Source organism: Dicentrarchus labrax, unplaced genomic scaffold (genome assembly GCF_905237075.1).
Source record: "Dicentrarchus labrax unplaced genomic scaffold, dlabrax2021, whole genome shotgun sequence".
NCBI lineage: Eukaryota > Metazoa > Chordata > Actinopteri > Moronidae > Dicentrarchus > Dicentrarchus labrax.
In genome coordinates, this window is record NW_026136708.1 from 23328017 (window position 1) to 23342699 (window position 14683).

Here is a 14683-nt window from a genome sequence, read left to right on the forward strand (position 1 = left end):
CACAGACACACACACACACAGACAATGTTTCTCTGTTATTGTGCCAGATGGTGTATCCATCCTCAGAGCAGGTCAGAGTCCAGGACTGATCAATTCCTCCAAACCTGCTGTAATCACTGTTTCCTCTCCTGCTGATTCCTCTGTAAGTCACTGCTACACAAACCTCTCCTTCCCACTCGACCTCCCAGTAACAGCGACACAGCAGCTGATACCAGTAGTCAAATCTCTCTGGATGATCAGGATATGACTGATATTTCTGCTCCAGTGTCACCTTCCTGTTGTTGTCAGACAGTCTGAGCTTTCTGTTCACTGTGTTTGGGTCCACTGTGAGTTCACAGAAATCTGATGGAGAGAAAAAGACACAACACAGCAGTTTATCATCAGACACATCTGAAGGGTTACGGCACTTCTGATTTCTGTCCACATGAGTACTTCCTATTGCATACTGCCAACCTCTGGTGAGCATGGCTGTACCCACCACTGATGCCTTAATTTGCTGATTTCATGGAAGCTTTTCTAATTTTTTTTAATCTATGTTGTGATGTTTCTAGGGATTTATTTGCAATTAATTAGCAAAATAAGTGAAAATTAACAAACTGGTTGCTATTTTTTGGATAATTCATTAAAAATTGAAGGCAGTTGTTCCAGGGAGAATAAAATCTCACTGTTTGGAGGGTCAATGTGTCACACATGTCTGCAACAAAGAAGTATTGCTCAACATTATTTTGTGCAGGAAACTACAATGATTGGCCAGACATATGGAAAAGTGGTGGATACTGGACAAACTTTCATCGTCGAGTTTGTGTGTAATTTCAATCACAACATGGCAAATTCATTAAGTATGGACTATGGACTTTAAAAGTAAGTTTTTCATTGATCCAAATACCAATACTGCACTCTCGTTATTATTGTGTTATCAACAAACAACAAATACATTTCAAGACTATCATAGTCAGCATGTCTTGCATTAGAAAACAACCTTAATTTTGTCTTTGCACAGTTTAGGACCAGTTTCAGGTTATGAAGGTGTTTTTGAAAGAGGTTAAATGATAGCTGTAGATTTAGAGGGGCTGTGTGAATAGAATCTGCACAGGAATAAAGGACAGTGTCATCTGCATAGAGATGGAAAAAGCAGTTGTACAGTAAAGAGGTAATGTTGTTTTTATAAATAGTTAATAAAACTGGTTCAAGGACTGAACCTTGAGGGACTCCCTTTGCAAAGGACAGAAAAGAGGGCATTAATCACCTTGAGAATCTGGGACCTATCAGAGAAATAACTGTGAAACCACATGTAGCTAGCATTGTCATAACCTGAACAAAAAAGATGGCATAAGAGCAGAGAGCGGTCAACTGTGTCAAAAACTTTCAGGAAAATCAACAAACAGCAGCACAGTGTGTTATCTAATAACTGTGTGCTGTTTTTCATCATTAGTCAAACTGAATCCACACTTACACTTCCTCAGACCAGGTTGTGGGACGTTCTCTGAATGCTGGGCTACTTGTGGTTCCCATAGTCTCTAAAAGTAGAACAGGAGCCAGAGCCTTCAGTTACCAAGCTCCTCTCCTGTGGAACCAGCTTCCAGTTGTGGTTCGGGAGGCAGACACCCTCACCACATTCAAGAGTAGGCTTAAGACATTCCTCTTTGATAAAGCTTATAGTTAGGGCTGGATCAGGTGAGTCCTGAACCATCCCTTAGTTATGCTGCTATAGGCCTAGACTATCGGGGGATTTCCCATGGTGCACTGAGCTACTCTCTTCCTCTCTCTTTCTGCACTCATTCATGTCCCTTTAATGCATGTTACTAACTCCACTTCTTCCCCGGAGTTCTTGCGCTTTCTCGTCTCGCAGGTTCTCATGGATCCTGGTGGAGCCTCCTGCCATGGTCCTGCTTGACTGCCATTGCCAATACTGTTGTTGCTGTGCACCTGTCTGTCGCTCTCTCTCTCTCTCTCTCTCTCTCTCTCTCTCTCTCTCTCTCTCTCTCTCTCACCCCAACTGGTCGAGACAGACGACCACCCACCTAGAGCCGGAGGATCTGTCCTAGGTTTCTGCCTTTTTAACAGGCAGTTTTTCCCTTGCCCTTGTCGCCAAGTGCTTGCTCATGGTGGTACTGTTGGGTCTCTGTAATTAATGTTAAAGAGTTCGGTCTAGACCTGCTCTATTTGAAAAGTGTCCTGAGATAACTTCTGTTATGAATTGGCGCTATACAAATAAAATTGAATTGAATTGAATTGAATTGTAACCTCTGCTCTCCAACATGGTCCACCCTGGAGGAAGAAACACAGACCTGCTTGTCTTTGACACAGTACAATTACAGAATCTGAATAATTTTCTGTTCAGAATGAGACAGAAACAGTACCTGAGCGTCTCCAGTCTCCAGTGTGGATCCTCCACTTCAGCAGACAGTAGAGCCACTCCTGAGTCTCCTGGATGGTTGTAGGTCAGGTCCAGCTCTCTCAGATGGGAGGGGTTGGATCTCAGAGCTGAGGCAAGAGAAGCACAACCTTCCTCTGTGATCAGACAACCTGACAGACTGAAATAAGGCAAATATCATGCTGGTGAACATTTAGCTGCAGGAGGGAAAGAGATGTGGTGATGATGCTGGACCTCTGATGACTGCTGCACACACCAGATGGACACACCACTTCTTTACAATTGTTGCAAATATTGTTTTGTTGGGATTGCGATGTGTGTTAGAGAAACCGGGCAAGTTGAGTGAAAAGGAGTTGAGTGTTTGTATTGAAGTGTGTGTGTACACAGTGACCAAAAACTAAAGTCCTGAATCCTGCAGGTTGTTTTTTGGACAAGAGGACTGTGAGCTGAGAAGTGAAGACAGAGCCTCATAACTTCTCTCTGAGAGATTACAACCACTCAGCCTGAAGAAAAAAATTGTGATGAAGAAAAGTTTGAACACATTTCTGTTTCTCTCTTTATTTCATGAATGTATCTAGTTATCAATCCACTTACAGAGCTTTGTTGGAGGTTTTGACCACTGGCAGCAGCCTCATAAGAGCCTCTTCTGAACCAGAGTATTTCTTTAGGTCAAACACGTCCAGATTTTTTTCTGACAGTAAGATGAAGGCCAGAGCTGACCACTGAGAAGGAGACAGTTTATCTGTGGAGAGACTTCCTGAACTCAGGGACTGTTGGATCTCCTCCACTAGAGAACGATCATTCAGTTCATTCAGACAGTGGAACAGATTCCTGCTAGATTGCCATTGCCAATACTGTTGTTGTCTGTCTGTCTGTCTGTGTCTCTCTCTCTCTCTCTCTCTCTCTCTCTCTCTCTCTCTCTCTCTCTCTTTCACCCCAACTGGTCGGCAGACGACCACCCACCTAGAGCCGGAGGATCTGTCCTAGGTTTCTGCCTTTTAACAGGCAGTTTTTCCTTGCCCTTGTCGCCAAGTGCTTGCTCATGGTGGAACTGTTGGGTCTCTGTAAATAATGTTATAAAGAGTTCGGTCTAGACCTGCTCTATTTGAAAAGTGTCCTGAAATAACTTCTGTTATGAATTGGCGCTATACAAATAAAATTGAAAGTTGAATTTAATTATCTTTAGCCTGTATAGTGTGAATGCTTTAGTAATGTTGCTGTTGTAGTCTTTATGATTATTTTAATGATTTTGTATGTTTTTGGTCAGCTACTACTCCTGCATACTTTCAGCCACAGAAACAATTCAAATGCCCCTACTGTTAGTACTGCTACCTCTACTAATGATACTACTGTTAGTACTGCTACCTCTACTAATGATACTACTGTTAGTACTGCTACCTCTACTAATGATACTGCTGTTAGTACTGCTACCTCTACTAATGATACTGCTGTTAGTACTGCTACCTCTACTACTGATACTAATGATACTACTGTTAGTACTAATACTATTACTACTGATACTGCTGCTGATACTGCTGTTAGTCGTAGTACTGCTACCACTACTATTGATTCTGCTTATTTTAAAACCTCAGCTAACTTTGATTCAGTGATTAAGTACACCTGCATTGATGTGTCACTACTAAGACATAGAGACAGTAGCAAATATTTCAGATATAATCTGCTGTTCACTGGCAGAGTGGTTAAAGCTCACGGCCCATAAACACAAGGTTAGTGGTTTGATTCCAGTTTGTATGGGGACTGTGTATTCTCAATCATACTGTACATACATAATAATTATGCACACACACACTCTGCTGATCCTGTACATTTGGTTTTAATGAAGAACAGATTTGAGGTCATATAAACATGTTTGTACATAGAACACACACAGATATAACCAGAGACAGCGACAGACAGTTGGTATTTACATCAGGTCAAATAAATAGGAGGTACAGGTACGAGCCTGGCTGTTAACAGTGAAGAATATTATGTGCAGCGTGGTCCAGTGGTTAAAGGGAAGTCACAGGTTCAAGTCCCAAATCAGCCAGTGTGCCACTGGGCAAGTAAAATGAATCGACTCACTAATTTGTTAAAAGTTGCTTTATATAAATATAAATAAACTGTGTGTATGGACAACAAAACCTGACTTAATAGGAAATAAAGAATGACCAAAGTGAATCAAATATTCAAATAAATGTAACATAAATTAGACAATAAAAGGCACAAAATATATAAACATAATAATCATAATTTGTACTGAGGGTAAAATAGTTCAGATCACTGCTTTTATCGTTTTCACAATTTCACAAATAACATAAATCCACAGTCATTTTAATTATTATCAATTTTTAAATGTATTTAAACATCAGCACTTGAACAGGTTTTGAAATCATTCACTGAATTTATTTTTCTCCAAGTTAAGGGTCCTCCATACTGTTACCTGAACTCTAAATGTTCAGTGTTGGACTCGGTTATCTCTGAGATATAGGAGTTCTTAATGTCTTTAAACATTTTCATAAAACCAGAAGAAAACAATTAAATCGTTTAGATTTCATTTTCTCCAATTGTTGGACCACTCCCATAATAGAATCATAACAGAGGAAGAATCTGTGAGTTGTTTTTAGAAAAGTGACTGAACAAAGTGAAACTGACCGGTAAGATGTAGTGGTTAGACTTCTTGCAGCAGGAATCCACACAGGTGAGCTTTAATGGTAACAGCGGAGCATTAAAGTCTGTGCTGAACATACAAAGCTTTTACAAGACGACCGATCCCTTCCTGTAGTGACGACTCCCTAAGATTACTCTAAACAACACAGAATAACATCCTGTACAAAAAGGTGCTTTTATCAAATATTGTGACTGACAATAACTTGTACTGGAGGACAGTATAAAGATATTTACACATTTCTAGACATTTATCTACAAAATGCCAGAGTGGACGCTGGGAAAAGCTCTCGTAGTCTTGAGAAAGTGGTTTTTGGATCTTCTTTGGATATCAAATCACAATGATATGTATGTAACCATGACAATTTTGATTTTATTATTTCATTTCTTCACATTTAAACATCCATCGTGAGTATTTCTTCACACATATTTGCTATTGATTCAAAACAACTTCTAGACTTATAATCAGAGGGAATAAAGCAGGACTTGTCCTCTCCAGCTGTTAACAGTTGTCTACTGTAGAATAATTCATCATTTGATTGGGTAAGTCTTGAGGCGGATCATCTCTTCCCTACTTTAACAACCTGTTTTTGAAAAGTATTAATATATCTTTGGGTTCATTAATTCAGAGTTTTGGTGTGAAGTTGTGTTTATTCAGCTCAGGCTCTGGAACCGTTCTCTCAGATTCTTTACGATGCTCTGCTGACCGGCTTCAGGCTTCTGTCCGGACTTTGAACTCTGGGACTCGTCGTCCTGATCTTCTGCCTCTTGGGGCCTCGCCGGCTCACTTTTAGCTTTCACTTCCTCCCTCTGTTTATATTCGTCAGACTCCTGATAGACCCGGCAGCGGTCGATGACAGCCATGATGGAGATCTTCTCCCTGCTGGTTGGTGAACGGATCTGAACGTAGTTATCGTCCCCTTCTTCTTCTTCTTTGGATTCTTTAGCTGTTTCCGCAGACTCTGGAAGCTTCTCCATGACGATGATCTTGTGTTCAGGGTCGTTTGGTAGGGGCGCCTCGGCTGCGACGTAGTAACTGTCGGAGTTGCTGTTTGCAACCTGGTGCTGGAGCTTCTGCAGCTCAGTCATTTGTGCTCCGCTCATCCGAGGGTCCAGAGAATTGGCTCTGTGAAGACGTTTCCTGCGTTCTTCTCTGCTGGCGTCCTGGCTGCTGCGAGGCTTGTACGAAGGAACCTCTCCAGAAGCTCCTTCAGGGAGGAGGCTGGAGGAGCAACTGGAGTGCCTCCTCAGACCACTGTCAAACATTTGCTCTGGGATAGAGCAACTCCGGCTTACAGAACTCTTCTTGGAGTATTTGGAGCGGAGTTCTCTGACGTCGGGCCAGTTGAAGCCCTCGTTGGAGGACTGAGGGGGGCTGAGGGGGCTGAGGGGGCTGCGAGAGCGAGCCCGGCCCGGGGGGTCCACAGGGCTCAGCGGTAGAGAGGCTGCCTCCTTATGAGAAACCAGCGGCAGGGTCAGGTTGGGTTTACCTGCAAAACACAAAACACATCATGAATTCTAATCCCCAATCCTGTGTAAAAATGGATCTTTAAAGACTTCTGATTTGAATATTTAAAAGAAGTATTTGTCTTAATTTAATATATCAGGACTAGGGCTGCCCCCCTACTAGTCAAGTAAACTGTTAGCCCATGAGATGAGTGTCAGTCGACGCAGTTTTCATTAGTCAGATATTCGCAAAAAACAAAAACGTCAAATGGGAACTGCGTCTTGTCACCTTGTCATGTCTATGAGCTTGAAGTATTGGGGAGGTTTGCTTACATCACTAGCACAGGAAGGAGCTTTTAGAAACTCCAGGTGTCATAAATTCAGGCAAAGACAAGTCCATGCAATAATGTCTGTGCTAGGGTCGGACAGCAGAGTTGATTGTAGGAACAGTGGAAGGACGAATGCTGCCTTTGCAAATTAAACTATTGGTGCAATAGCCCTAACCCTAACCCTAACCCTAACCCTAGCTTACATACAAAGTCACTGCAAAGAATATAAATAAATTCATGGCAGGCCAAATGACGCGATGTGAGCAGCGCAAATTCGCAAAATTTGGCCCATTCGCAATTTTGTGCGAGTTGAAAATATTGTTGGGTTGTGTGTGGAGGGAGAGACAGAGCAGCTGCTGCCCACAGACAGCTGTTTGAACACGGGGAGCTCTGCAGCAGAGAGCTGGAGCTTCTGGAGGAATAAACACTTGTAGTCACACCGGATTCTGCTCTGATCTGAGGGGGCTCTATGATACTACTTTATGTCTATTTCATATACAGAGAGCGGACAGACAAGGAGATTGCACAGAGAAAAAGAAGAGAGGAAGTTGGAAAATATCTGTCTGATTCTGGCTATCAGTCTTACTATGAACTAAGTTAGCATAGCCCTGCTCAACCATCTCCATTCAGAAAGACCAACAGTCTGAATTCAGACTTTTTACAAATTGCAATCATGACGTCACTATTTAAGCATCATATTGATCCCTTTATTGACATGAGTAACACGAAAAAATACCAATGATCCCACAAGTAAACTAGCAAAAATAATGCAAGGCGAATAACACACCTTTAGTTTTCTTAGTTTTATTTTGTTCCTGATGAGTTTTGTGTTTGAGTCTGTTTTATGGTGACTTAACGAGGCAGTTAAGCTTTAAGTATTAGTTTGGTAAAGTCAAAAACTTGAATTCAGAAAGTGTAAGGTTGTATTTGTCTGTTTAATGAGGAAAATAGGTGTTATTTGTTTAGTCTATTTTGTTTAATATAAGCTCAGCTATATCAGTAATCACTGGTTGTTGGAAACATCGGCCAACCCTAGTCTACAGTCGGCTGGCTGTTTGGGACAAATAAAATCGAATATGAAATTCGGCAAATTTCTATAAATAAAGAGCAGCAAAAACTGTGAAAAAGGAAACTGTTCTGTTAATCTTTGATGGAGCAGATGAGAAAAAGACAAACCTGCAGTACTCTCCTTCTCCTCCAGCACACAGGATAAGCTCTTCTTGCTGATCAGGACGCCCTGACTTCGCTGTCGGACAACTGGTTTGGTTGTTTTGATTTTCTGACTGTACTGACGAGCCAAATGGAGGACTTTGCTCTTGGTCTTGTCTACGTCATCCAGCTGGTTTGAGTTTTCGCTAGGCCTAACCCCCTCCGCCTCAGCCTTCAGCTGCGCAACCCGAGGAACTGGGACCCTGAGAAGGACAGCCTCCTCCCCAAACACCTTCAGTGAGTCCTTCAGACTTCCTGTCCGATTCACACTGGAGTCTTTGTGCATGAGGGGTGAAGGACTCATGGATTCCTCTGTGATGGTGCTCAGATCAGACACTCCACTCTCTCGGTCACAGCTCTTGTTTGGGGTCTTTGTTGTGTCAGAAAGGCTGACGTCGGTCACTCTGGAGTTTCTTGGAGCTTCTCGATATCGCCCTTTGTCTTCACTTTGGGATCTGGTGATCCCTCGTTCCATTGACTGCCAGATCTTGATCATTTCAGATGAAGGTCTGAACTCTTCGTCCTCAGATGGATTGTCCTGAATGCTTTGAGATCTGGACCTGTGGCTTTCTCCTGAATCTTCTGGATCTGTGCTTCTCTGATCAGACTTCAAAGAGTCCAAAGAGTCACCAGAGACCATGTAACCCCTGGTATCTAAGTCTGGCTCTGCTGAAATAGGGTCAAGACTGGAGGATGCGGTCAAGGTGGAGGGGTTTGTTTCCTCCTTTGGGATGCTGTTGAACCGGCTGACGGAGCTCCTGACCAGCCCAGACGGGATGTATGTTAGGCTCTCTCTGCGCTGGAGGCTGAAGGTGGCATCCTGGCTCTCAGCGTTCTCATAGTAACTCTTGATTTTGCCGATGAGCAGCTGGTCCTGCTTGGACAGAGTGGAGTCTCGCCTCCGCCGAATGCCTCGGTCGGCGTCAAAGAGGCTGTCGTCCCGAGGAGACAGGAGGGTCAGATCTGCCACGCCGAAGGTCTCCACAGCATCAGAAGAGACACTGTTGATCCGAACAGGACGGTCGGCGGGTTCAGCACTGAGACTGAGGCTGCTGCCGGTCCTGCTGGGTAACCGCGGTGAAGCGCAGCTGATGGAGCGGGTGTCGTCCTGGACCAGGCTGCCCCGTTTGATGCTGTTGGTGAAGTGCTGGGCGATGGCGCTGGCTTTGTCCAGGACAGAGGAAGGAAGGATGCTGGTGGCTTTACCCTCTTTCTCTGCCGCCTCCTTCACATCCTCCTCGTCCTCAGAGGATTCTGCACTGCTCAAGGTCTTTGAATCTGAATCAGGTGTGGCAGAGGACGGTTGCCCTGTGGGCTCTGGAACTCTTTCAAGTGTCACTTCTTCTGACAATTTAGGAGACGTTGAGATCCTGGGAGGCAAACTGTCCAGATCAGAGGAGGGTTCTGGTTCAGGGATTTCTGCTGGCTCAGACTCTGACATCGTCTCCTGTTGCGGCTTATGTGTGGAGGCCTAGAGAAATTCCAAAATACAGAACAAATAATTAGAGCTGGAAGATATTTCCTGAACCATTTCTCTGTTTGAATGAAGATAAACATCTTCAACAGAGACCAGAAACTTCCCTCGTCCTCTCAGAAAATAATTAAAATAATAGTTTTTTCCAACTGACTCTTCACAAAATCATCAGACCAAACATCAGTTAAACATCTGGTTTACTCCTCTCCCCGTGTGTTACTTCACATTTTCTGGTTCTGGCAAGAACTTCCTGTAACTGGTCTAAGAGTTCGAACCATCCAAAAAACATGTTTTCACACTATAAACAAACCAAACCATGGATCAGTATGATCCGGACCGAGACCACCTCTTTTCATCTGAGCAAGGTTCTGCGGTTTGGTCCGGGGGAGGTTTCACATCTGTAATTTTGGTTCGGATTAAATCAAACAAGGTAGGTGTCCAGAAACCAGATAAGAGATTGAAGCTAGACAGGAAGTGATGTCAGCAATAAGAAGTGTAATATCAGACATCAGAAAGGTATTGAACCTGCAAGTCGTCCACTCGGCTGTTATTTAACCGCTCGTGTGTCGGTTCAGTTCCTTCTGGCTCGTCTTCTTCCAGAAGGTGTCTGCTTTCTTTGTTGCAGCCGTTAGAGGAGACACTGCCTGCCTCCGCCTCCTTCAACAAAGAACCAAACATCAAATAAAATCTTTAATATTCAAAGAATCTGATGAAAACTCATCCGATCGCTTCTAAAGAATCACTTCACCCAAACAGAAGAAATCTCCTACAGAACCAATGAACACAACTACAACAGAACTCTGTTGTTTTATATTGTCCTGTGGTGGGAGGTTAGAGACCCTATGGTCGCAGCAGGAGAGCATGTTCTTCTATTGAGTGAACTAACCCTTCCTTTCAGACAAAAAAGGGATAAATTCTCTGCAGCAGTTTCACACCAAACACAAACTAACTCAAGAGCCTGAAAGCACACATGCAAATAAATGAAGCAACGCAGCAACCGAACACCGAGAGGCAGCAGCAGCAAACGTCTGGTTGCACTCTGCAACCAAACACAACCTGAAGCCATTAGCCTGTAGCCCCGCAGTTAAAGACCCCCCAGTTAAAGGTACATTTTATTTTATGTGAGCTACATTAAGGGAACAGTTCTTAATAAATCCTCTTGTTCTCTGTTATCTCCACAGTCTCCAGATGGGGGTGATACCCCTGAAGAATGATTGGTCACCCCATTATCAGTCCCTCTTCCACTCGCACTGTGTTTCAGAGGTTGCAGTGGCTCCATTATAAAGCTACAGTGAAACTATGGTATCATATGAAACTCCTGAAGGGACCGGGGATTGTTGAGTAAACTAATGACCCCTGACTGAAGTGTATTTATGGATAGATATTCCAATCCAATATTCAATGTATACATAACAACTGATCTGTGTTTTCCTGATATTTTTATACAACTCTGTATGTATTATGTTGTTTTGTTTAAATGTTAACAATTATACAGACTAAATATTCTTCTTTTCTGTTAAGAAGACCTCGGGACCCCACTGTGATCCCAATGGTACCAACCATGTCCTGCTAGCATGTCAGGAAGTGGGCTAAATAAAGCATGGCCATTTCCAAGTCTCCTCTTAACACACTTACAGACGCTATCTCATGCAGTGAGAGTCTCATGGGGTCCATAAACAGTGTTGGAATTGTGCCCCCCCAGTCAGAAAAGTCTGGACCCGCCCCTAACTCCAGGTTGTTTAGAACAAGATGATTTATGGAGCAAACGGCGGTTCAGTTAGTTCCACAGGTGAAGCTCATGCAGCAGACAGCTGAGAGCTCCGGAGCAGCAGTGCTAGTACAGTAAGTCATCCATGAGCGGGGGTGTTGTTATCCGTGACTTTAGTGTGTTACAGAGGAGGAGGAGGACGGATGGAGATGAAGACCAGGCTGGCAGCAGAAAGCCTCACCGTCACCATGGCAACCTCCATAGAGAGCAGAGCCTGCGCCCTATAGTGCCAACACGAGATGGCGGCCAGCATGGAGCTGGCGAAGTCGTCTACCTGCTCGTCCTCCGGCAGAATGTCGTCTGGCTCGCTGTCTTCCGCCGCCATCCTGTGAGACCGCTGAGGAGACAACCTCGCCACCTCTTCCTCCTCGTCTTCCTCGCTGCAGGTCAGTCGCTCCAGTGAGTCCTTCCTGCTACCGAGCTCCTCCTCCTCCTCTTCCTCGTGCCCAAACTCGCCCAACGCGCTGCTGCTGGTGGCGGGCTGCAGCGAGCGGTGCTCCCCAGGTGCCCCCCCGTCACTGTCTGAGTGCTGTGGGACGTCAAACACTCCTGATCGGTTTCTGATCGGTTTCTTCTTTCTCTCTCTCCCCCTGGTGGCTGACTGCAGTATAGACTCTCTCTCTCTCTATCTCCCCCTGGTGGCTGACTGCAGTATAGACTCCATTTCTGTCTCCCCCTGGTGGCTGACTGCAGTATAGACTCTCTTTCTCTCTATCTCCCCCTGGTGGCTGACTGCAGTATAGACTCTCTCTCTCTCTATCTCCCCCTGGTGGCTGACTGCAGTATAGACTCTCTTTCTCTCTGTCTCCCCCTGGTGGCTGACTGCAGTATAGACTCTCTCTCTCTCTCTATCTCCCCCTGGTGGCTGACTGCAGTATAGACTCTCTCTCTCTATCTCCCCTGGTGGCTGACTGCAGTATAGACTCTCTCTCTCTCTATCTCCCCCTGGTGGCTGACTGCAGTATAGACTCTCTTTCTCTCTGTCTCCCCCTGGTGGCTGACTGCAGTATAGACTCTCTCTCTCTCTATCTCCCCCTGGTGGCTGACTGCAGTATAGACTCTCTTTCTCTCTGTCTCCCCCTGGTGGCTGACTGCAGTATAGACTCTCTCTCTCTCTATCTCCCCCTGGTGGCTGACTGCAGTATAGACTCTCTCTCTCTCTATCTCCCCTGGTGGCCGACTGCAGTATAGACTCTCTCTCTCTCTATCTCCCCCTGGTGGCCGACTGCAGTATAGACTCTCTTTCTCTCTATCTCCCCTGGTGGCTGACTGCAGTATAGACTCTCTCTCTCTATCTCCCCCTGGTGGCTGACTGCAGTATAGACTCTCTCTCTATCTCCCCCTGGTGGCTGACTGCAGTATAGACTCTCTCTCTGTCTCCCCCTGGTGGCTGACTGCAGTATAGACTCTCTCTCTGTCTCCCCCTGGTGGCTGACTGCAGTATAGACCCTCTCTCTATCTCCCCCCTGGTGGCTGACTGCAGTATAGACTCTCTCTCTCTATCTCCCCCTGGTGGCTGACTGCAGTATAGACTCTCTCTCTGTCTCCCCCTGGTGGCTGACTGCAGTATAGACTCTCTCTCTATTTTAGGAAGTTGTTATCTCGCTGATGTTTGTTAATTGTTATCACTTTAGTTTTAATTTGTTATCTGAAGATATAAATGATTGACAGCTTGGCCCTGCTTGGCGTGATATCAATCAATCGATCAATACTGCACAGACTCTAAAGATATAGTTACTCTAGATGGCATTACCTTGGCCTCTAGCACCACTGTCAGGAATCTTGGAGTTATCTTTGATCAGGATTTGTCATTTAACTCCCACATAAAGCAGACCTCTAGGACTGCCTCCTTTCATTTACGTATTACAAAAATTAGACACATCCTATCACAGACAGATGCAGAAAAACTAATCCATGCATTTGTTACTTCAAGGCTGGATTACTGCAACTCTTTATTATCAGGTTGCCCCAATAAGTCCATTAAAACGCTCCAATTAATTCAGAACGCTGCAGCACCAGTCTGAAGGACTAGGAGCCAGAGATCACATCTCTCCTGTACTAGCTTCTTTGCATTGGCTCCCTATAAATGTCAGTTTAACCTTACCTATAAAGCTCTCATCTCCTGTGGAACCTCTAGCCGTTCTTTGGGCTAGTTGTGGTTAATTAAAAGGAACAGGAGGCAGAGCCTTCAGTTACCAAGCTCCTCTCCTGTGGAACCAGCTTCCAGTTGTGGTTCAGGAGGCAGACACCCTCACCACATTCAAGAGTAGGCTTAAGACATTCCTCTTTGATAAAGCTTATAGTTAGGGCTGGATTAGGTGAGTCCTGAACCATCCCTTAGTTATGCTGCTATAGGCCAAGACTATCGGGGGATTTCCCATGATGCCCTGAGCTCCTCCCTTCCTCTCTCTTTCTGCACTCATTCATGTTCCCATTAATGCATGTTACTAACTTCACTTCTTCCCCGGAGTTCTTGTGCTTTCTCGTCTCGCAGGTTCTTATCGATCCTGGTGGAGCCTCCTGCCATGGTCCTGCTAGATTGCCATTGCCAATACTGTTGTTGCTGTGAACCTGTCTCTCTCTCTCTCTCTCTCTCTGTCTCTCTCTCTCTCTCTCTCTCTCTCTCTCTCTCTCTCTCTCCCCAACTGGTCGAGACAGACGACCACCCACCTAGAGCCGAAGGATCTGTCCTAGGTTTCTGCCTTTTAACAGGCAGTTTTTCCTTGCCCTTGTCTCCAAGTGGAGACGTTGGCCATCTTACATGAGGATGGTCCAATGTATGAAGTTACGTTCATTGTTGTGTTTACTGTCAGATTCTAGACTCTAATTCACCTCCTGCAGTATCTTCAACCCTTCAGCGCCCCCCTGTGGAGGCTTTAGTCCTGCTGAGTGTCTGTTAAAGACCAGATCTTGTACTGTCACCAGGGTCAAACTGAGTCCTGAATGAGGCTCCAGTACCTGCCAGTTCAGGACCTGCCGGTTCAGGACCTGCCGGTTCAGGACCTGATACTCTGTAGTGAACAGAATGTTTCTTACCTTGAGGACGGCTGAGTGATGGACGGCAGAATCAGCAGCAGCAGCAGAAGAAGAGTAGACGATGGTTAAACACAGAAACAAACATGTTTATTATTATTGATCTTTATCAGCTGATCACTCCTTCATCACTGTTTTCATTACTTCACCATTAGTTTGTGACAGTAACTCTTCATGGTAACAGAGGGACTGCTACACATTATATATATTATATTAAATATAATTTTATGTAAATATTATATATAACATATAATTTTATATCATATATAATATATATATTATAAATTAAAATAATTATTAAATATAATTTAGTATTAAATATATATATTATAATAAATATAAATAAATAAAATAAATAAATAAAATATAATATATAGTATATATAA

General features: G+C 44.2%; 1 protein-coding gene and 1 long non-coding RNA gene across 4 annotated transcripts in view; both read right to left on the reverse strand.

Annotated features, from left to right (window-relative positions):
- Nucleotides 1-1919: 1919 nt before the first annotated feature.
- On the reverse strand, nt 1920-3421 carry LOC127368442 (uncharacterized). The gene is made up of 2 exons (XR_007885828.1): nt 3338-3421; nt 1920-2021 (listed from the first exon to the last, which is right to left on the reverse strand). It is a non-coding gene; the product is annotated as an uncharacterized LOC127368442 (long non-coding RNA).
- Nucleotides 3422-4192: 771 nt separating this feature from the next.
- LOC127368332 (pleckstrin homology domain-containing family G member 3) overlaps nt 4193-14683 on the reverse strand; it is a 38687-nt gene continuing 28196 nt past the window's right edge. For all 3 annotated transcript variants that reach the window (XM_051408992.1, XM_051408993.1, XM_051408990.1), the window contains 4 exons: nt 14301-14311; nt 10022-10153; nt 7990-9493; nt 4193-6528 (listed from right to left, as the gene is read on the reverse strand). In XM_051408992.1, the coding sequence (XP_051264952.1) occupies nt 5693-6528; nt 7990-9493; nt 10022-10153; nt 14301-14311 (2483 nt within the window). In that variant the 3' untranslated portion in view covers nt 4193-5692. The remainder of the gene's footprint in view (nt 6529-7989; nt 9494-10021; nt 10154-14300; nt 14312-14683) is intronic.